We start from the raw sequence: 23,178 nt of genomic DNA, 5'->3' as shown, positions 1-23,178 counted from the left end.
GCGGCGCGAGCCCAGAGTGGGGGGGCTGAGGGGGGCACGGTGCTGGGGGGGCGGCGCGAGCCCAGCTCGGGGGGGGGCTGAGGGGGGCACGGTGCTGGGGGGGGCGGCGCGAGCCCAGCTCGGGGGGGGGGGCTGTGGGGTGGCACGGTGCTGGGGGGGCGGCGCGAGCCCAGCTCGGGGGGGGCTGAGGGGTGGCACGGTGCTGGGGGGGCGGCGCGAGCCCAGATTGGGGGGGCTGAGGGGGACACGGTGCTGGGGGGGGCAGTCCCTCAGAATTAGCCCCGGGGGGCGGCTGGCCAAGGGGGCCAGCGCCCGGGGCGAGGGGCGGGGCAGGGGGCAGACGCCCCGTGTCACAAAGCACGAGGGGAGGGGCGGAGCTCTCTGTGTGTCTTCAGCACCGCCCCGCGCTACATCTCTATGGCAAATCTCGGGGAAGAGCGGCTGCGTGAGCCACCCTCCGCGATCCCACAATGCATTGGTGCACAGCCACGCCCGTGTCAGCGCCCGATGGTAAGCGCCTGCCTCGGAGCACTTCCGGTTACGCCCTTTCCGCTTCCGTGTGACGGCCCGGGGGGGGGCGCGATGCGTCTGCTCTCCCGCTGGGGCTCCGGTGCGCATGCGGCGCTGAAGGGAGGCTCCGGGGAAGCCTTGGCGCCTGCGCAGCTGGAGAGGTGGGAGGGGAGCGGATCATTGCGCGCTTGCGCAGTGTGCGCCTGGCTGTGGTGGGGGTGAGAGGAGCTCGGAGGCGCTTGGTGAGTACCAAGGTGCACTTGGGGGCGGGGGGGGCCTTGGGGCTGCCCCCCCCTGGGCTGGGGCAGGCTCCGTCCTCCTGCCCCCCCCCCCCACCGGGGACTCGGGAAGGCCCCCCCGGGAGTAGCCCCCCCCTCACCCTCCCGCCTCTAGAGCGCCCTGCTGGGGCTGGGGCTCCGCTGGGGAGGGGGGTGGGAGCTGAGGGGCTGGCGGGGGGGAGCTGTCTGGGGAGGGGCGGGGTGCTGAGGGAGTGGGGAGAGGGGGCTGGGGGGGGGAGCCGCCTGGGGGGCGGGATATCGCGTATTGAAACGGCCACGGGGCGCCTGTTTCCCGGACGAGCTGTTTCAGAAAGCAGCTGCTGGCCTGGGGTTTCGGTGGGTCGGCTTTAAATAACGGCTGGCAGCTGAGTCTGTTTTCTTGAAAGCCAAAGCGCATGTGGAGGCTGTGATGCGTTGCACAGCTCCCGTCTTGCACCCATCACTGTCGTGCCTATAGAAAACCCTTAGGCTTTGTCTGCTTCAGCTACACCCCCGTCGCTAAATCAGGACAGCCACCTATTGTGGGCGTGGTTATACCAGTATAAATATGCTTATACCATTGCAGCTTAATCTTATATGGGGAGGGGGATAGTCTGTATCAATGGAAGCATATTTATACCAGTATAACTATCCCCACTATGGATGGTACTAGTATAACTACAGTATTGCCCCAGAAATCACATCCCCTAACCAACACAGTTATACCAGTACAAAACCTGTGAGCAAGCTTTAAGCCGTGTCTAAACTAGGCATGCTTTACTGGTATACCATATCAGCAAAGCACTCCTAGTGTGACACAGCTTATACTGGCAAAACAAATTTTTACTGATCTAGCTTATTCCACATACACTCAAACAAAACCAGTAAACGTGCAGTATAACCATATCTGTCTTAGCGGCTTCTTCCAGTACACTGGTCAAGGATCGCACCTCTGTCCAACATAGCTATTCTGGCAGAAGTCTATAGTGTAAACATGGCCTTAAAAAAAGTAGATCTCTGCATGAGTGCCTGGGCATCGGGGATAGCTTTATATGTTCTTAAATTTGATTAAAAGCAAGGGTGGCTACCTTATATTGAAATAGCAGAGGTGACTCTGAAAAGAGGCTAGCACTTTTCAGCTTGGAAAAGAGGAGACTAAGGGGAGATATGATAGAGGTATATAAAATCATGAATGATGTGGAGAAAGTTAATAAGGAAAAGTTATTTACTTGTTCTCATAATATAAGAACTAGGGGTCACCAAATGAAATTAATGGGCAGCAGGTTTAAAACAAATAAAAGGAAGTTCTTTTTCACACAGCGCACAGTCAACTTGCGGAACTCCTTGCCAGGGGATGTTGTGAAGGCTAGGACTATAACAGGGTTTAAAAGAGAACTGGATAAATTCGTGGAGGTTAAGTCCATCAATGGCTATTAGCCAGGATAGGTAAGGAATGGTGTCCCTAGCCTCTGTTTGTCAGAGGGTGGTGATGGATGGCAGGAGAGAGATCACTTGATCATTACCTGTTAGGTTCACTCCCTCTGGGGCACCTGACATTGGCCACTGTTGGTAGACAGGATAATGGGCTGGACTGACCTTTAGTCTGACCCAGTTCGGCCATTCTTATGTTCTTATGGTAGGATTTGAAACCTTCCTGAAGGCTAGAATGTTTGGTATGTCTTTGCAGTTGGAAACTAGTGCAGGCCTCTGTGGGTAAGTTCTGTGTAAGAGTAATAATGATACTTTTCATTTCTTTACGTTTTCCATGCAAGGATCTCAAAGTAAGAGAGAAATAAGCTGAATATAAGGCCTCTTTGGCGAGGTTGAAGAGGCGATTAACCCCCCCCCCCCCCCCCCACACACACACACACGCATGCACTCGTACAAGACTTAGGGAAGTTGCTAAATTTATGGATGATCAGTTCTGTAAAATGATCTGACGTGCCATCTGATTTATTAGACTGGCCACAAGTTTCAGGAAGGAGGAGAAGTTGTGGGTTAATAGTTACTCACCTGAACTGTCCATGGAGAATTGATAGGTAATGGTACTGAAGATTTTGATTGGGATATCTGTGTGTTTTTCTTTACTTTTGGTGGAGAATCTAATCATTTTCAGTAGTTTCCATCTGGCAGGCACATAAATAGTTGTGAATCTTTCAGGTGACTGTTCTGTGCGCTAAGCACCCAGTGTCCTTGTAAAGACACTTTCCATCTAAGACTTGAAATATGTTTTGATTGCTTGCCATGTTACGTGGCTGTTGTATGGATCAGGATTTTCTGCCCCCGGACATATTATTCCAAGTTTAAGGAAGGATAGAAACTTTTTCCTCCCAATAAATGAGCCCTACTGATGCCTGCATTTATACAGTTGTGAAATGATTTAACAAAGCCCGTTTATTTTATTTCTCTGGATATGCGTTCTTTTAATTCCATTCAGTGTGAGACTGATCAGAGTTTCTCTGTGCTGAGAAACTGGTAGAGCTTATGTGGGTGGGAGTATCTTGTTGACTGAATAGCTTAATGAATTATATTATATAGCTTTCTAATTAAACTAGATAGGGGTTAAGGTTAATTGGCTGGGGGTATGTGGGTAAACTTGTCCTGCTGTGCCTTATGCTGTGTCTATCTTATGTGGATAGAGGACTTCGGTCCCCAGGACTCTCAAGCACTAAAATCACACATGCAACAGTAGAATGACTTTGATATGGCTTTGCGAACAGGGGCTGCTAACAGGGAGTTTCGCAAGGGAGTTCTCCAGGTGAAGGAGGAGCTAATACAGCATCTGTGGGGTAAGTGACTGTCTGTAGTGTGTGTTTGTTTGTGTTTGGGGGTTACTTGCTGTGTGCTGAGCTTGTGTTTGTCAGTCTGTTTGTTTGTTTGGTTGTTTGAGGGACCGTGTGCTCTGGCTGGCAGTTGGAGGCAGGTTTGAAAGCTCGAAGCCTCTGGTAATTGGCTGAGCCTTAATCAGTGGGCGGGGCATTCACTCAGGCCAGGGCTTTATAAAGCTGCACACAAGCGACCAGGGAGCTTTGGGAATAGGGGCTGCTAACAGGGAGTTTCGCAAGGGAGTTCTCCAGGTGAAGGAGGAGCTAATACAGCATCTGTGGGGTAAGTGACTGTCTGTAGTGTGTGTTTGTTTCTGTTTGGGGGTTACTTGCTGTGTGCTGAGCTTGTGTTTGTTTGTTTGTTTGTTTGAGGGACCGTGTGCTCTGGCTGGCAGTTGGAGGCAGGTTTGAAAGCTCGAAGCCTCTGGTAATTGGCTGAGCCTTAATCAGTGGGCGGGGCATTCACTCAGGCCAGGGCTTTATAAAGCTGCGCACAAGCGACCAGGGAGCTTTGCAAACAGGGGCTGCTAACAGGGAGTTTCGCAAGGGAGTTCTCCAGGTGAAGGAGGAGCTAATACAGCATCTGTGGGGTAAGTGACTGTCTGTAGTGTGTGTTTGTTTGTGTTTGGGGGTTACTTGCTGTGTGCTGAGCTTGTGTTTGTCAGTCTGTTTGGTTGTTTGGTTGTTTGAGGGACCGTGTGCTCTGGCTGGCAGTTGGAGGCAGGTTTGAAAGCTCGAAGCCTCTGGTAATTGGCTGAGCCTTAATCAGTGGGCGGGGCATTCACTCAGGCCAGGGCTTTATAAAGCTGCGCACAAGCGACCAGGGAGCTTTGCGAACAGGGAGTTTCGCAAGGGAGTTCTCCAGGTGAAGGAGGAGCTAATACAGCATCTGTGGGGTAAGTGACTGTCTGTAGTGTGTGTTTGTTTGTGTTTGGGGGTTACTTGCTGTGTGCTGAGCTTGTGTTTGTCAGTCTGTTTGTTTGTTTGGTTGTTTGAGGGACCGTGTGCTCTGGCTGGCAGTTGGAGGCAGGTTTGAAAGCTCGAAGCCTCTGGTAATTGGCTGAGCCTTAATCAGTGGGCGGGGCATTCACTCAGGCAAGGGCTTTATAAAGCCGCGCACAAGCGACCAGGGAGCTTTGCAAACAGGGAGTTTCGCAAGGGAGTTCTCCAGGTGAAGGAGGAGCTAATACAGCATCTGTGGGGTAAGTGACTGTCTGTAGTGTGTGTTTGTTTGTGTTTGGGGGTTACTTGCTGTGTGCTGAGCTTGTGTTTGTCAGTCTGTTTGTTTGTTTGGTTGTTTGAGGGACCGTGTGCTCTGGCTGGCAGTTGGAGGCAGGTTTGAAAGCTCGAAGCCTCTGGTAATTGGCTGAGCCTTAATCAGTGGGCGGGGCATTCACTCAGGCCAGGGCTTTATAAAGCTGCGCACAAGCGACCAGGGAGCTTTGTGAACAGGGAGTTTCGCAAGGGAGTTCTCCAGGTGAAGGAGGAGCTAATACAGCATCTGTGGGGTAAGTGACTGTCTGTAGTGTGTGTTTGTTTGTGTTTGGGGGTTACTTGCTGTGTGCTGAGCTTGTGTTTGTCAGTCTGTTTGTTTGTTTGGTTGTTTGAGGGACCGTGTGCTCTGGCTGGCAGTTGGAGGCAGGTTTGAAAGCTCGAAGCCTCTGGTAATTGGCTGAGCCTTAATCAGTGGGCGGGGCATTCACTCAGGCCAGGGCTTTATAAAGCCACGCACAAGCGACCAGGGAGCTTTGCGACCAGGGGCTGCTAACAGGGAGTTTCGCAAGGGAGTTTGGAAAGGGAGTGGGAGTCCCTTGCCGGCCCTAACCCCTTCCCTGTAGCCCCCCCTAAAACCCTAAAACCTATATACCAAACTACATTCTAAAACTACTTTCCGTAAACCACCCTTTCACTAACTAGGAGACAATGCAGGCAGAAGCCCAGCAGCAGAGTGGGGGCTATCCAGTTTATTGCACTGACTGTCGCATGTATGATTACCTGCCCTGTGGGCGGGTGGCGTATGTGTGCAGTCGGTGCAAGGAGCTCCTGGCCCTCAGAGACCATGTACGGACTTTGGAGGCCAGGGTGGTGGAACTGGAGGAGCTGAGAGAGGCAGAGAGGTATGTTGATGAGGCTTTCCGGGACACTGTAGAATTGTCCCACCTCCGCTTAGACAGCTCCTGTGCTGTTGAGGAGGAAGAAGGGCTCAGGGAAGTAGAGCAGTCAATGGGAGCAGAGGGAAACCTTCCTGTAGTTGGGACCCTCCTTCCAGATGGTGCTGGGGTTACCTCTCGCACTGAGGTTGCCTCTCCAGGGGAGGGAACTCGAGTTTCTAGGAAAAGGCAGGTGTTAGTAATGGGAGATTCGATTATTAGAAATGTAGATAGCTGGGTCTGTGATGACCGGGAGAACCGTATGGTGACTTGCCTGCCTGGTGCGAAGGTTGCGGATCTCTCGAGGCATCTAGATAGACTTATGTGTAGTGCTGGGGAGGAGCCAGTGGTCGTGGTACATGTAGGTACCAATGACATAGGGAAGGGTAGGAGAGATGTCCTGGAAGCCAAATTTAGGCTGCTAGGGAAGAGACTGAAATCCAGGACCTCTATGGTGGCATTTTCAGAAATGCTCCCAGTTCCACGCGCAGGGCCAGGTAGGCAGGCAGAGCTTCAGAGTCTCAATGCGTGGATGAGACGATGGTGTAGAGAGGAGGGGTTCACGTTCATTAGGAACTGGGGAAACTTCTGGGATGGGAGGAGCCTATACAGGAGAGATGGGCTCCACCTAAACCAAAGTGGAACCAGACTGCTGGCACTAAACATTAAAAAGGTTGTAGAGCAGTTTTTAAACTAGGAGATGGGGGAAAGCCGACTGCTGCAGAGGAGAGTGTGGATCGGACTCAGACTTCTCTTAGGGGAGAGTCTGATGATAGAGAATCTCCAGGTTATAGTCAGGAGCAGAGGAATGAGAAGTATAATGTAAGGGCTGGATCAGATGATAAACAGTCACATAAAAAAGAATCTGGCACATCAGAAAAAGGTAGGCTAATAAACAGGGACAAGTTTTTAAAGTGCTTGTACACAAATGCCAGAAGTCTAAATAATAAGATGGGTGAACTAGAGTGTCTTGTGATAAAGGAGGATATAGATATAATGGGCATCACAGAAACCTGGTGGACTGAGAGCAATCAATGGGACACAATCATTCCGGGGTACAAAATATATCGGAAGGACAGAACAGGCCGTGCAGGGGGAGGAGTGGCACTATATGTTAAAGAAAGTGTAGATTCAAATGAAGTAAAAATCTTAAGCGAATCCACAGGTTCCATAGAGTCTCTATGGATAGAAATTTCATGCTCTAGTAAAAATATAACAGTAGGGATCTATTATCGACCACCTGACCAGGACAGTAATAGTGATGATGAAATGCTAAGGGAAATTAGAGAGGCTATCAAAATTAAGAACCCAATAATAGTGGGGGATTTCAATTATCCCCATATTGACTGGGAACATTTCACTTCAGGACGAAATGCCGAGATAAAATTTCTCGATACTTTAAATGACTGCTTCATGGAGCAGCTGGTACGGGAACCCACACGGGGAGAGGCGACTCTAGATTTAATCTTGAGTGGAGCACAGGAGCTGGTCCAAGAGGTAACTATAGCAGGACCGCTTGGAAATAGTGACCATAATACAATAGCATTCAACATCCCTGTGAGGGGAAGAACATCTCAACTGCCCAACACTGTGGCCTTTAATTTCAAAAGGGGGAACTATACAAAAATGAGGGGGTTAGTTAGACAAAAGTTAAAAGGTACAGTGACTAAAGTGAAATCCCTGCAAGTTGCGTGGGCCCTTTTTAAAGACACCATAATAGAGGCCCAACTTCAATGTATACCCCAAATTAAGAAAAACAGTAAGAGAACTAAAAAAGAGCCACCGTGGCTTAACAACCATGTAAAAGAAGCAATGAGAGATAAAAAGACTTCCTTTAAAAAGTGGAAGTCAAATCCTAGTGAGGCAAATAGAAAGGAGCACAAACACTGCCAACTTAAGTGCAAGAGTGTAATAAGAAAAGCCAAAGAGGAGTTTGAAGAACGGCTAGCCAAAAACTCCAAAGGTAATAACAAAATGTTTTTTAAGTACATCAGAAGCAGGAAGCCTGCTAAACAACCAGTGGGGCCCCTTGATGATCAAAATTCAAAAGGAGCGCTTAAAGATGATAAAGTCATTGCAGAGAAACTAAATGGATTCTTTGCTTCAGTCTTCACGGCTGAGGATGTTAGGGAGATTCCCAAACCTGAGCTGGCTTTTGTAGGTGACAAATCTGAGGAACTGTCACAGATTGAAGTGTCACTAGAGGAGGTTTTGGAATTAATTGATAAACTCAACATTAACAAGTCACCGGGACCAGATGGCATTCACTCAAGAGTTCTGAAAGAACTCAAATGTGAAGTTGCGGAACTATTAACTAAGGTTTGTAACCTGTCCTTTAAATCGGCTTCGGTACCCAATGACTGGAAGTTAGCTAATGTAACGCCAATATTTAAAAAGGGCTCTAGGGGTGATCCCGGCAATTACAGACCGGTAAGTCTAATGTCGGTACCGGGCAAATTAGTTGAAACAATAGTAAAGAATAAAATTGTCAGACACATAGAAAAACATAAACTCTTGAGCAATAGTCAACATGGTTTCTGTAAAGGGAAATCGTGTCTTACTAATCTATTAGAGTTCTTTGAAGGGGTCAACAAACATGTGGACAAGGGGGATCCGGTGGACATAGTGTACTTAGATTTCCAGAAAGCCTTTGACAAGGTCCCTCACCAAAGGCTCTTACGTAAATTAAGCTGTCATGGGATAAAAGGAAAGGTCCTTTCATGGATTGAGAACTGGTTAATGGACAGGGAACAAAGGGTAGGAATTAATGGTAAATTCTCAGAATGGAGAGGGGTAACTAGTGGTGTTCCCCAAGGGTCAGTCCTAGGACCAATCCTATTCAATTTATTCATAAATGATCTGGAGAAAGGGGTAAACAGTGAGGTGGCAAAGTTTGCAGATGATACTAAACTACTCAAGATAGTTAAGACCAAAGCAGATTGTGAAGAACTTCAAAAAGATCTCACAAAACTAAGTGATTGGGCAACAAAATGGCAAATGAAATTTAATGTGGATAAATGTAAAGTAATGCACATTGGAAAAAATAACCCCAACTATACATACAACATGATGGGGGCTAATTTAGCTACAACGAGTCAGGAAAAAGATCTTGGAGTTATCGTGGATAGTTCTCTGAAGATGTCCACGCAGTGTGCAGAGGCGGTCAAAAAAGCAAACAGGATGTTAGGAATCATTAAAAAGGGGATAGAGAATAAGACTGAGAATATATTATTGCCCTTATATAAATCCATGGTACGCCCACATCTCGAATACTGTGTACAGATGTGGTCTCCTCACCTCAAAAAAGATATTCTAGCACTAGAAAAGGTTCAGAAAAGAGCAACTAAAATGATTAGGGGTTTAGAGAGGGTCCCATATGAGGAAAGATTAAAGAGGCTAGGACTCTTCAGTTTGGAAAAGAGAAGACTAAGGGGGGACATGATAGAGGTATATAAAATCATGAGTGATGTTGAGAAAGTGGATAAGGAAAAGTTATTTACTTATTCCCATAATACAAGAACTAGGGGTCACCAAATGAAATTAATAGGCAGCAGGTTTAAAACAAATAAAAGGAAGTTCTTCTTCACGCAGCGCACAGTCAACTTGTGGAACTCCTTACCTGAGGAGGTTGTGAAGGCTAGGACTATAACAATGTTTAAAAGGGGACTGGATAAATTCATGGTGGCTAAGTCCATAAATGGCTATTAGCCAGGATGGGTAAGAATGGTGTCCCTAGCCTCTGTTCGTCAGAGGATGGAGATGGATGGCAGGAGAGAGATCACTTGATCGTTGCCTTTTAGGTTCACTCCCTCAGGGGCACCTGGCATTGGCCACTGTCGGTAGACAGATACTGGGCTAGATGGACCTTTGGTCTGACCCGGTACGGCCTTTCTTATGTTCTTATGTTCTTAAGTATTATCCAGCAAACAGGCTCATCTCCATGTGATGGGAAGTGTCTTGTGGAGCCTTTTTAATGTCCATCTGGGCAGAAGCATTTTCCATTTAGTGTCTCATGGTCAAATTGGTCCTTGTGCTACACAACTGGTGTCAGTTGTCATTGGTGAGTGTGATCCCAAGTCATGGTATGAGCTTGACATAAGACCTTCATCCCCATTTCCCTCTCACTTTTGAGATCAGCAGTGATAACTTGTCCCACTCAGTTCTGATCTGTGCTTTTCAGGTGACTATTATTTTGCTCTGGTGTCTCATTGGAACTTAGACTCTGCGAAGTTTAATTGACTCTTTACCCGCTCCCCTGCTAACTGAGCCCAATCACCTGTTCAGAACTTCTTCTGACTCTGCACTAAGTTTCTTTTATTGTTAACCTGGTCAAGTTGCATAGGAGCCAAAAATACCCAGAGCATGGTAGGAAGCTAGTGGACTGGCACAGGACTGGCAGTGGGGTATCCCTGAATTCTTTTTCCAGCTCTCATATTAATGTTGGGCAAATCATTTTGCCTCTTGGGCTCAGTTTCCCCTCTCTGAAATGGTTGTATATGCTCTGAGTAGGGGGTGTGCTAGATTTTCAAGTGTTCAGTATCTTCTGTCTTGACCGGTGTTTCAAAGGTATTTATGTGGCCCACATCACCGTAGTATCTGAGCGCCTCACAGCACCCTTGTGAGGCAGGGCAGTGCTATTATCTCCATTTCACAGGTGGGAAACTGAGGCAGAGAGATGAAGTGACTTGCTCAGGCTCACACAGGGAGTCTCTGGCAGAACTGGGAATTGAAGGCTTGAATTGTAGGCTAGCGCCCTAACCAGTGGACCATCCTTCCACTCTGTATGGATAGCTGTATTTTACTGAGTAGAACCTCACTGTTTGCCCTGTTGCTCATTAAATTGAACCTTTTTTTTTCTGTAAATTTTTTTGTTAAGAGACATCAGAACAAAAAGTTCTGACGGGGAGACGAAATGGCTGACAAGAGGCGCCTGGCATACTCCATCATCCAGTTCCTGCATGACCAGCTACAGAACGGGGGTCTCTCTCCTGATGCCCAGGAGAGCTTAGAAGGTAAGTGGGTGGTTGTCTTCCCTGTTCATGCCTTCTAGAGCAGAGGTCTGCTCCAGGGCTCTCGGGGAACCCAAGCAGATCAGTCTGCCTCCCGTTCAGTTGTACAATTCCTGCGGTGCTGTAGTCCCTAAACCTTCCTAATCGATGAAGTGAAATCTTGTCCTATGTAAACTCTTAGTGAGAAGGGAACCCAAAATGTTAAGTAGCCAGACAAGAGAACAACTTTCCTGCTAGCCTCTTCCAGGAGAAGCACAGGCTAACCCAGGAAAGGAATATATATATGGCAATTGAAATTTACACTGATCCAAAGTCTGAGACTTGCCATGTTGAGTCTTAGATAAGGGCCTGTCTGCAGGGGGCAATAAGTACTATGGAAGTGTGATTTCTAAAGTGCACTAATGTGCTGGGCATTCATAGGTTCGTGTAGAACTTGCAGGTGTGCACTAAATGTTTCCTAGTGTGCTTTAATGTATTTGGTGCTCACCAGCAAGGTACACGGACCAATTAATGCACAACACGTTAGTGCACTTTAGAAATCCCACCCCATGGTGCACATTATCCCACTGTGTAGACAAAGCCCTAAGTCTCAAAACGCTCTGCAAGACTGAGAGATCAGGGAGCGTCTGATAGTACAATGCAGTGTTAAAATGAATGCCTTATTCTTGTTGGAAGCTTTCCAACCCTGATGTTAAGAACCTTCCCCGTGGGCGACTCAGGGTATTACAGACCCTATGGGAGGGCTGTCCCAGCGATAGGAGCATATGGCCCTTCACCCAAATGCAGCACACACAGAGATTAGTTGAAAGAGAGGGTGCAGCCAGAGCCAGGACAGGGAGTGACCGTTGTAGGCAAAAGAGAAGTAGAGAAGGTTCCTTGAAGCATGGAAAGATTATTTCAAGTGCAGGATACTGTGTATATAGAGGTACAAGGTAGAGGGGCTCTGCTAGGCTGAACTCTTCCAGCATGTCCTTGGGTCTGTCCTTAACCCAGGACTGGGAACGTTGGTAGGTAATGACCTGTGAAAGAGAGGGGGCAGGAGCCAGTGTTAGAGGCATTGCCCTTTTGTTTTTTATCTCTGGTATTGCCAGTGTATAGCCAGAGAGGCTACAGCAAGCAGCTCAAAGAGCTAGTAAGGAGCAATTAACTCCCTGCATTTAAGTTTTTAAAAAATATGCAAACAATAATTCAGCACTTCGGAAGCTGCGTATGCTTGCAGGAGCGTAAATCTGCTTTGCCATCTGTGAGCTATATTGATTTTTTTCCTCCCTAAAATCATCTGAGGCTATGGGGAGGTTGCCCTTGTGACTCGCTCTAGAAACTCTGTCTTTGGAGCCAAGGTTTGCACATCTCCATTAAGTGTGTTGGGAAAACACTGGCATGTAAGGTATTGTGCCAGCTTCAGCTAGATAATGTTCATTCAAGCACCTGCCTGCCACTGTAGCCAAAGGACTGCTGCAGTCTTCTGATCCTTTAGAAACTGCATTGTGCTCAACAGGTAATGGCTTGTGCATGAGGTTTCAGATGCTGTAATCAACACAGTGTTATCCTTGATGTAGCCTTTTGTGGCTAAGGTACTGGACTGGGATCCAGGAGATCTGGGTTCAATTCTTAGCCCTGCCACAAACTCCCTAGGTGACCTTGGACAAGTTACTAAATCGCTCCATGCCTCAGTTTCTCCATTTATAAAACTGGGATCATTCTTTCAGAGATGTTGTATGGATAAATTTGTTTATTTCTGAGGCTGTCAGATACTACAGGGATGGGGCCATATAAGTACGTAGCTAGAAATGAAGGGCCCCTCCCTAAACACTTCAGCAAACATTAATCCTTGCAATACCCTTGAAAGAGACTTAATGTCCCTATTTTACAGATGGGGAAACAGGCAGAGAGGTGAAATGATTTGCCCTAGGTGTGTCTCATGCCTAGTAGCAGATCTGGGAATAAAACCCCATAGTCCTAGGCACTCTCAACTGTTCCACACTACCCCTACCCCTCCATAGCTAGATTATGCCCCAAATGTGTAATCTGCTTCATATTCATTTATATTTCTGATATCTTCATAAATTCAGACTCCACTGGAGGGAGGGAATGACACGAACAGGTGTTTAGAGGATGTGGGGAATGTTAAATGCCGACCTTCCTTCCCACCCAGTTGCAATCCAATGCCTGGAGACTGCTTTTGGAGTATCCATGGAAGACCAAGATCTGGTTGTGTCTCAAACTCTCCCTGAAATTTTCGAAGCTGCTACAGGAAAGGTTTGTGTCCTACAGACTTCTCTGATCTACTAATGAAAATCATTGTCTAAGCGCGAGATATTTATTAATAATATAGCTCTGAGATTTCAACTAAAACAGTGGAAAGCTGCCCATTGGGCTTAGTTTCACAGCTGTCTCCCCCCATTGGGGGAGTCAAAAGCTGGAAGCATTTAACTCTTAAAGATGCAGTGTCAGGGAAATTAGAGCATTGGTTTATAGTAATTGCCAATGATAAAGCATAGCTTTCTTATTCTTTGATATTATAAGGAGCCTCATTACGTCAGAACAAATTCTGAGCCAGTCACCCCCTCGGAAGAAGACATGGCTGAAGCTGAAAGACTTAAGACTGAAGGTAACCACATACTGGGCTGATATATTGAGAGGGGAAAAAAAACATGGTATATACAGCACAGGCAACTAACAATGAAGGAGGCAGGCAGGCTTAATTCAAAGTATCTGAAGGTCTACGCAGCAAGAAGGAAGAGGAATTGTGCGGGGTGATGTAATTAGAAGCAGTGGGGTGGAATTAAGAACGGGTTCATCTCTGTGTATACCCACATGGAGTCAGAGAATGCTCCACCCGTGTGGGCGATGCTCCAGTTTTTATGCTCCGATGAAAGAGCATGCCTTTGTCTTGCTAGTTCCCCAGAGTGCTGCTGAAGCAGATGGGTGCTGGAATGTTGTTCAGACTGTATGTATAGGAACTGCTTCCATAACCTAAAGACAGCACCCTCTGCATGGGCGTCTGGCAGCTCGTCAGCAGGCTCTCAAGCAAGAGGGGCAGAATCCTATGTTCAACCTAAAACTGCAGAAGTGTATTTAGGTGGCAGAACGTAGTGTCTCCAGTTGGAATCTAGCTAGGAGACCTCGTTAGCATTCGTCTGATCATTGTATCTTGGAAAAGAACGTGTTGACTGGAACATGGCACAGATGTGCACGGTTTTCTTCTCGACTGTAACCCCTTTTCCCGGCAATGTGAAGACTGCATGCTCATCCTGGAAGAAAGTGAAACTCTCCCCACTCTGCAGCACCCCTAGTGGCCAGTTAGGGCAGTGCTGCCTGGCTCAATGAATCTGTGGATGGAGACTGAAAGCTGTTATGGTGATTGTGGGCTTGAAAGATGCTGAAGGGAAATTAATGAGGGAGCCTGTAGGATCCCTTCTGAAATGGCTGTGGTTAGCTTGGAAGCCCAATAATGCCAAAAGACCTACAGTTTCCTTGCTGAAGCCTTCTCACTGTTCGCTGAGCAGATCTCCCAGTTGCTCATATTCTGAGGCAGCAGTTCTCAGGCAGGTGGCTGAGGCCCCCCGCGGGGCTGTGAGCAGGTTTCAGGGGGTCTGCCCAGCAGGGCCAGCATCAGACTCACTGGGGCCCAGGGCAGAAAGCTGAAGTCCTGCTGCTCCAAGCCCCACCACCTGGGGCTGAAGCTGAAACCTGAGCGACTTAGCTTCACTGGGCACCCTGCAAAATGGGGCCCCAGGCAGTTGCCCTTCTTGCTACCCCCTAACGCTGGCTCTCGCTTTTATATGCATAAAACAGTGGGTGTAGCACAGGTGGGCTGTGGAGTTTTTATAGCATGTTTGGGGGACCTCAGAAAGAAAAAGGCTGAGAACCTCTGTTCTAAGGGATGTGCAAAAGAGTGGAGATTTCAGCATATCTACGTGCTCCTTTTTGCATTATGTTTTAAGCAGAGGCCAAGAAGAATTGAGACCCCAGCCCATTGCTCTAATTGCTTCATCTGTTTGACCTGTTACAGAGACCTTTGTTTTTCCATTTAGGTAATGAACAAATGAAGGCAGAAAACTTTGAAAGTGCTGTGTCTTTCTACGCAAAAGCAATTGAATTAAATCCATCAAATGCAGTATATTTTTGCAACAGGTACTGACATTTAACTCTCGTTGCAGGTTTTTATATTCACGTTCTTGTATTTTGAGCCTTGCCTCATTTTTCATTGTTTATGGGGCCCTTGCATGGTCCAGCTCCTGATTTGAACCTTATCAGACTGTTCTTAATTTATTGTTTGTCCTTTGTTTTTGGCAACTTGTGCTGACATGTTTTCCTTTGACTTCTGCCTGCCTTGTGGCACTGGCATTTCTAGGGAGGGCTGTTTTCCATATCCCTGTCCTATTAAGCACTTGATGAGATATATGAATACCAAGTAACACTGTCTGGCTCTACTCGAAAACCCCTTTGTAACTGCGGCAGACAGCACAGATTTGGAAAGATTGTGTTGATAATGGACGAAGCAGCAAAACAAGATCTGATCTTTCAGAGGTTGAGGATTGAGGGCCTGGTTTTCAAGGAATTCAACATGCAGTTGTGTGCAAAAAATGCTGATTTAATGTTCATTGAAATCAATGGAAAGACGCCCATTCACTTGGCTCAGAGCCTGCGCTCCCAACTTATTTTTACAGTTTGCATGTATACAAATGGCCATGTAATTAACCTATTATTAGCCTCAATGCATGTCCAACTCTTTGAAAAATCATTCATAAGCTGCCTTCCCTGCCTGAATTTTGCCTGTATCATGTGGCCATTGAGGGCTTGAGCTTATGAGGTGCTGAGCACTTTCAATAGAAGTTGCAGGATTGAGGCATGAACAAGCATATTCCAGTATTTATATATATTTTTCGCCTCCACCTGTGTATGTGTGTGATAGGGGGAGGGGGAGAAGACCGGGGCCGGGGGAAGAGCATAAACGTTATGACCTGAGAAATCAAGGCATAGAGCTGTGATATCTTGTATTAAAGGATCAATTTCCATCCCGAATAATACCAATTTGAACAGATGTACAAACTAGTAGACACGTCTCCTTCACTCATCAGCCACCTCTGAGATGGTGCAGGGGCGGAGCCATGCTCCATGATATGTTTGGGAGAGAAAATGAAGGAGGAGGATAGTGCATTCACTTGAAACTACAGGGGGACCTTAGGATGGCAGTAGGTTGTTACTCAAGTTAGAATCTGAGCTGAAGTCAGGTTTTAAGTTTAAACCTTCCCTTGGGCGCTGAAGGAGGAGCATGAAGGGTGACTTTGATTGGCATATTCAGACCCAATAAGCTTCCTGTGCATTGCTTTCTCCATTCTCCCCAGGGCTGCTGCTTACAGCAAATTAGGAAACTATGCTGGAGCCGTCAGAGACTGTGAAAGAGCTATCGGTATTGATCCAAACTACAGCAAAGCTTATGGCAGAATGGGGTAGGTACTGGCAACTGCTTCTTTATAAAGGTGTTGACTTCAAAATGAATGACAAGTCCTGTGGTAATGATACTGGTAGTGGTCCTCTACTTCAGAATGCTAACACGGGAATATCCAGTGCTTAATGGTCTGTGGATCTTTGATATGTAACCTTCTGTAACGGGCCTTCATTTTATTTTCTCTCTCAATAGCTTAGCCCTCTCCAGTTTAAACAAACACGCAGAAGCTGTCATTTACTACAAAAAAGCCCTGGAGTTGGATCCAGACAATGAAACATACAAATCAAACCTTAAAATAGCCGAACAGAAAATGAAAGAAACCCCTAGTCCAGTAAGTTCTTTCCCATCCTGTTTGAGGGCCAAGCCGAGAATTATGCTGGGTTGCGGGGAGAAAAATAAATGTCTTCATTGTGCTACTTTAAAGTGTTACTGGCCAGCTCTAACTGCTACATTATCGTCTCTCAGTATCTGACAGGGCGTTGTTAACTTGGGTTAAGTCTGGAATATAGGTGTAACGTATAAGGTGGTAATGGTGGGGAGGAGTAGGGGAAAAGGCAGTTTATAACACAATTAAAACCCAGTTAGAATAACCTCCCCGCAGTGCTCTGAACCCAGACACAGCAGCACTGGGCTTATCTGGAAAATGCCTAGAAAAAGTGAAACTAAAAAGCAGAGTTTCACAGCCCTAAATAATGTTTACTCTCTTATTGCACTTTAACTATGAAACTCTGTGTTCATTAGTTCTTACTAGTAGGAAGGAAGGAGTTCTTTGAAGTATGTTTTCTTATCTTGATGGCCTTTTAAAAAGGGACAAACCTCCTTGATCACGCTCAGTTTTCAGGCCAGAGTATTTAGGGTTTGACTGATTCTCATTTCCACTAAGGGCCCCTTACAGTGGTCTTCAGTGTAAAAGAGAATTAGCCCTTATGGCAAGAGTATAAATGAAGAACCTTAAGCAACAGTCACTCTTACCTTTGTTTCGGTTTAAATCACAGATCTGTGTACAGAATGATTTGCAGCTGTAGCGATGTTCTGTTTAGACGTACACCTGTAGGTTAAGTGCAGCGTGCTGTGAGCTGTGCTGGAGGCAGGTAGATGTTGTTATTGTGCCTGACTACATTTATATTTGGTTTCCTCCTTGCAGACTGGAGGCACAGGAGGATTTGATTTAGCTGGATTGCTGAATAACCCAGGCTTCATGAGCATGGTAAATTTGTACACATTAGATCCCAGCCAGCTTGCATCTTGTCTGTGTATTTGGATGTAAGGAATGAAATGTATTGATGCATGACCATGGGAGTTCAGACATTTCACTAGCAGATATGTTTTCATTTCATTCATCAAAGGATTGCTTTGAGGAGACTGAATTAAAGCTAAAGAGCCAGTTACTTACTCACAGGCTTTTCCATGTGAGATGTGAGGATGTGATGGAGGCTCCCTGTTCTGCATGATCGGCCTTGTCTTGTGTGTTGTACTGTGTTTCTCTTGTCGCTACTCTTCCTGTTAATATAGCTTAGTGTTGCTGCCTTCTCTTTGTTGAGTTGAATGGCACGACATCTGTATAGCCACGCAGGCACTTCTTAAATAGGATGTAATCTTTTTCTTTTTAAATAGGCATCTAACCTCATGAACAATCCACAAGTACAACAGCTGTAAGTTCGATACCGTCTCGTATTTCTTCTTTGAATCACTCATTTGATTTTGTGCATTGGTTGGCTGTTGAGTACGGCTGAAGTGAGGTTCTGGTGGGTTCTGGGCTCATAAATGTTCATGAAGGCATTTAAAGCAACATGTTGTTTTGTTCTGTGTACCTGTTGTGATCATCATGGCTTGACATGCTAAGGACTTGTGTACTAAAGATGTGCAGAAAGGGGAGGGAAGGTGGCCTGGAGTTACCACACTGAGCTGGGGCTCGGGAAGCCAGGGTTTGATTCATGGCTCTGCCATAGATTTCCTGCGTCACTGGCAAGTCACTTCACCTCTGTCTCATTCCTTGTCTGTGAAATGAGGATACTTTCCTGTGTCTCAGGAGGGCTGTGAGCACAAATTCATGAGTGTTTGTGAGGTGCTGTCAGGCCATAAAATACAAAGATAAGCCTTGTGACTCTTCTGTTTATCCCCTTTAAAGCACAATTGCAGTTAGAAATGGGGCACTCTAACGATATTCTGGGGATGCTATAATTTATTCTGACTTCCTGATCCCATTGGCGTGGCTTACAAGCCAAAGATCTGGTGTCACCATATCCAATTGGTTCTTTCTGCCTTTTCCATTGTCATTGTGAATAGAGGCTCTGCAGTTGGAACTGAACTGCCAGTTTTGTTAATGACACAAAAGGCAGGATGATATCTATCTTGCATGCCCATAGTCCCTCTGTCTTACATGAGTTGAAACACCTTTGGCCTTCCAGTGTCCCCAGATCTGACTTGAAGACACACAGTGAGCAGATCTCTTAATGCAGTACAACCTCCTGTATAAACCATGCATGCACAAGGCAGAATCTTCACATCTGTCAAGACAACAATAGCAGATACTGTAGCAAGGCCCGTTATTACGAAGATCTTTACAATATCTATACCACAGCCCACTTGCTATTGTGCTGTTGATAACATAAATTAAATTAAAATGAAACTGCAGCTGATGAAATTAATAAACAAATGGTGAATCAGAGAGGTTCTACTGTATGTAGCTTTTTGACTGTCACCTGACCTTAAAGATCAGAAAGCAAGAGGCAGGGGTTTCAGTAAGATTCTCCTGAATGTCTGACCAAGCATTCAGCAGTAGAACTGAGGAGGGAGGGCTTGGATTACGCTTAAGCCCATGAGAAACTCTGGCTCTTCACACTAATTGTAGCGGTGCCTTAATTTAAATTTAATTCTAGCAAGCCAAATTTTTTTTCCTCCTTAATCATAAAACTGACATGCTTTGTGCTGACTTTTTCAAAAAAGTAACTTTTGTGCCTACCAAAAAACTTGTAGTAAGTGAAATCTCCATCTCTCTTTGTTCTGAGCAATAAATATTTCTTTGCAGAATGTCTGGGATGATTTCAGGTGGCCAGAACCCTATGGGAGCAGCAGGAGCCAGCCCTTCCCCTAACGACCTTGCCAGCCTTATCCAAGCGTAAGTCAAATGACTTTTTTCCACCTCTTTGAATAATCAATAGATGCATTTCAGTCATCTTGGTCAAAAGTCAAAGCTTCGTTTATAACCAAGTACCTTCCAGAAAACTTTAGTCTCGACCCCTGCCTTTCAATAACATACCCCAACTTCTTTTCTTAAATAGACCAGGGAGTGTCTCTTGTGCCATGGAGAACTTAGTATCCCTTGGTCGCAGTGCTAGATTTCTCTGTGCTCCAAACTGCCCTGACATTAGGGTGATCAGTCAGTAAGTGTCAAAAATCGGGACGGGGATAATAAGCACCTATATTAGAGACAGCCCCAAATACAGGGACTGTCCCTATATAATCGGGACATCTGGTCACCCTGCCTGACATGCGCGATGAGAAAAATTGATTAGATATGTCGCTTTCTCTCCTTCAGAGGTCAACAGTTTGCTCAGCAGATGCAGCAGCAGAATCCAGAGCTAATAGAACAGTTACGAAGTCAGATTAGGAGTCGAACCCCCAGTGCTAGCAACGAGGATCAGCAGGAATGAGAATACCAGGTGAGTTCATAAACCCTACATTATACAAGCCAGCTCTATTGAGCAGGGACTTCTATGCTGGGTTACTCAAGATCCGTCTCATGTCTTTGGATAACTTACTTGACACATTCTCTGTGCCTGTTTCCCTACTTGTAAAATGAGTGTGATAGCACCATACCTCAGAGAGACACTGAGGGTTAGTGGTTGTAAAGTGCTTTGAACAATACTATAGAAGCACAAGGTGCTATTTTAATGTCCCTTGCTGGCCATCAAACAAATAAGTCTCATCCTATGTGCAGAGGGGTTAGGAGAGGGGAAATTTAAAAAACAAAAATCACAAGTATGTCTTGTCTTCCTGTCTTTGCAGTGCTACCCATGGGAATTCTTCACAATAAAAAACTGGAAGCCATGTGTGTGTTGCCATTTCTCCAGTTGGAAAAGAGAGAAAAAGGAAAACAAACCAGAAAAAAAAAAACTTTATACGACCTGCATGTTAAAGACAGATTCTCATTTTCTTCCCCTAGTCCCTTTGCCTGCCCCCAAATCCCTCTTTTCCCTCTGGAAGATCCAGCAAGCAGTAAACACAAACCAGCATCAATTATCTTTCTAGAACTCAGAAAACCAACCACATTGTTACCTGCTACGTTGAGGATTTGAATCCATTTTCAAGGATACAGCACTCTTCACTATAAGAAGCCTCCACCCTCTTGACCGGCTGCTTAAAAGGAGTGAACAGCTCCATTCCCCTTCTTACATCTTTTCATCATGTTTAAGAGACGCCAATGTTTAAACGCAATTAACCCATCGCAGCTCACGGAATCTCCTTGCACCCAACAGCTAGGTGTCAAAAATCGCTTATGTTCACTGCATTTCTTATTCGGGTGCATAGCGATACTGCCGATGTGGTTTCTACACAGGAGATTAAGATGGTGGACATCTCTAAAGGCATTTGTGAATGTAAGTGTATTTTGGGGGATGGGTTGCCTGGAGTAAGACCGTTTTCTGTGACTCCTTCAAATTGAGCATTTTTGATACACGTTTTTCAGATCTTTTTTGCCAATAATGACACAATTTATCTAGTGTTTTAAAAAAAAAAATCATGGTTCTATCTTTGTCAGCTGTCCTCTCTGCTGTAGTTGGGGAGGGAGAAGATTTGACTCCTTTTAGTTCAAGTTTTTAGAAGTTTTAGTTTTTATTATCTCTTGCGTGTGAGTGGTCACGAAGATCAGGGCTTCTGTGATAGAGATGGGAGTTGCAGATACCCATTTCAGAGGGGTTCAAGTTGCTGAATACATGGGAATGTGAGCTGGTGGAATAAAACTGCTGTTTGAATCCATAATATACTGACTGGCCACTAACTGAGCTGTGGGACTGGCAACAAGCTCTTATGCCTCAGTGTATTACAGACAGGATGGGGAGGGGACCCATGTAATTTATCAGAATAAATGTCCTGCATCTACCAGGACCTCTAGTATTACCAAAATGATTCTGTAGCTCAGGTGCCCAGTAGCGGACTGACTTCGAAATGTGTAAGTGAATCCATTGGAAATTCCACTAGTCAAGCTCAGAGGAACTTTATAAACCTGAGGTTCAAGCTAGAGTAACTCAGAGAGCAGGAGGGGATGTGTGTGAAGTGTCATATTGCCAGGTGCAAGAAAACCATCTAATTTAAAGCTTGGTAGGTGTAAGAGATTAAAAAGCCTAGGGGATGAGTGGGGGCGGGGGGAGGTGTGCATCCAACTAAATAGGGTTTTGTTGTTGTTTTGATACCATCTGTAAACAACTTTTTTTAAATACTCTAACTGTGGTCATTGTAACTTGTGGAGAATAAAATACTTTGATGCTCTTTGTCATCCCTTTTGACCAAAGGTGACCAAAACAGCAAAGCCTGTAAGCCACAGGGTGTGACTGGCCTGCCCAGTCTCTTCATAGGAATAATTAATTTGGGCCCCAGTCCTGGGCTAGATCGTTCATGAGTGGGCTGCTGCACCTGTATGGAGCTCTGCGCGCTTCAGTGGGGTCTGCCCAGATACAGCAATCCACCCCGGTGCCAACGCTTGCAGGATCGAGACCTTGCGTTCACTGTGCAACAGTTGCAGCTGGAGAAAACCTACATGTGGTTTTTCTTTCCCCCTTACCCCTCTTTGCTGCTTGTTTTGCTCCTTTACGTGAAACTCTCTCCCTGCATATTTCTAAGCAATTTGGCAAGAGAAACCTGGCAAGATCTTTTATAGTTAAATTGAAAATTAATAACAAGGGAGAGGTGCCAGCTAAAATTCACAGCCTACTTCGAAATCTGTGTCTCCTTTTGTTACCCGTTCCACCTTAGACTGATAAAATTTACATTTTTAAATATTCTAATTTCCTTTTCATGCTGCTTATTTACTATTGTATGTGGCTCAGCTTGGCCATTGAAAATAGGCTAGTCAGTTTCACTTCATTTATATGCAGCTTTTAATCAGTTTCACTCTGGGTGTCCTACATTGGCACTGTGCTGCAACCAGGGAAATGTTGCTACTTTGAAAATTAACTGGTCCCATAGCAATTTTTAAAAAATCGGTGGAAATATATTTATTAAATGTTGCAATAGCTGATTATTACTTAACTCCCGGAAAATTTTGGACCTAAATTCTTCCCTTAAACTATTGCAGCTTAGCAGTCGTTTTTAGATATCTAAGGAAGTGTTTTAAAGGGACATTATCAATTTAAAAATCATACTCCTGTCTCAAGATTTTTCTCAGTAACACCCAAGATTACTTGAAATGAAAGAGCTCAGTGAAACAAACGATGTCTTATTCTTGTTTCATTTTGTGCGTTTGACAGCATTGTATAAAGACAGTTTTGTTGCTTTTAGAGTCCGTGTCCTTTGTTTAGGTGGGTCTTTCCCAAAGTAATGAGAGAAGAAACAATTTTAAAACCAGGAACATGAAATTGTAGGACCACAAAGCTATGGGGCAGTTGTGGAGCTAGAGATGACTTTAAATTCAATATTTTTAAACGACAAGGTTTCAGGCCGGTGACATCCCTTTCGTGTGACTTGATTAGAGTAGAATATTTTATGATGCTTTTTTACGTTAAGTAAAATCTCTTATGCCAGCAAGGCAGGACACATTGCAGCGTGTTCTTGCCGGAGCAATGGTCAGGGTCTCTTGCCCCTTTTCGAGGCTGCTGTAAGATCACTATTCGAGAATCACTCCTGGGGGGGCTGCACTCTGCTTTCATTTCCATTTTTTGACTGACTTTACTGCTTTTGGTTCCTTATGTTTCTTTCCCACCTGGGTTGTCCTGTCACCATGTTTATTTTCTTGTGTCTTTTTGAGCATTACCCAAA

At 45.6% G+C, this 23,178-nt stretch overlaps 1 protein-coding gene across 3 annotated transcripts; it reads left to right on the top strand.

The window, feature by feature from the left end:
- The first annotated feature begins 372 nt into the window (after window positions 1–372).
- Window positions 373–22,695, top strand: SGTA (small glutamine rich tetratricopeptide repeat co-chaperone alpha). 3 transcript variants are annotated; one of them, XM_044998825.1, is made up of 12 exons: window positions 373–510; window positions 10,619–10,754; window positions 12,907–13,010; window positions 13,278–13,362; window positions 14,789–14,888; window positions 16,103–16,207; window positions 16,399–16,537; window positions 17,351–17,413; window positions 17,821–17,858; window positions 19,235–19,324; window positions 19,745–19,868; window positions 20,215–22,695. In XM_044998825.1, exons 2-11 carry the CDS (start codon window positions 10,655–10,657, stop codon window positions 19,857–19,859), a joined length of 939 nt encoding a protein of 312 aa, XP_044854760.1. In that variant the 5' UTR covers window positions 373–510; window positions 10,619–10,654; the 3' UTR covers window positions 19,860–19,868; window positions 20,215–22,695. The 3 variants fall into 3 exon arrangements, with proteins under 3 accessions (XP_044854760.1, XP_044854758.1, XP_044854759.1); XM_044998823.1 differs by lacking the exon at window positions 373–510 and adding an exon at window positions 614–752; XM_044998824.1 differs by lacking the exon at window positions 373–510 and adding an exon at window positions 3,436–3,556.
- The last annotated feature ends 483 nt before the right edge of the window (window positions 22,696–23,178 follow it).

The sequence above is a fragment of the Mauremys mutica genome, chromosome 24 (assembly GCF_020497125.1).
Source record: "Mauremys mutica isolate MM-2020 ecotype Southern chromosome 24, ASM2049712v1, whole genome shotgun sequence".
NCBI lineage: Eukaryota > Metazoa > Chordata > Testudines > Geoemydidae > Mauremys > Mauremys mutica.
Note: the sequence above shows the minus strand (reverse complement) of the source record. Positions and strands in the feature narration are given on the sequence as shown.

What these genes read in the sequence shown, in the direction of transcription:
- SGTA (XM_044998825.1), top strand. Translation starts at nt 10,655, where the DNA reads ATGGCTGACAAGAGGCGCCTGGCATACTCCATCATCCAGTTCCTGCAT. An exon ending in AAAGCTTATGGCAGAATGGG is followed by an intron (nt 16,208 to 16,398) that starts GTAGGTACTGGC and finishes CTCTCTCAATAG; the next exon opens with CTTAGCCCTCTCCAGTTTAA. An exon ending in TGAAAGAAACCCCTAGTCCA is followed by an intron (nt 16,538 to 17,350) that starts GTAAGTTCTTTC and finishes TCCTCCTTGCAG; the next exon opens with ACTGGAGGCACAGGAGGATT.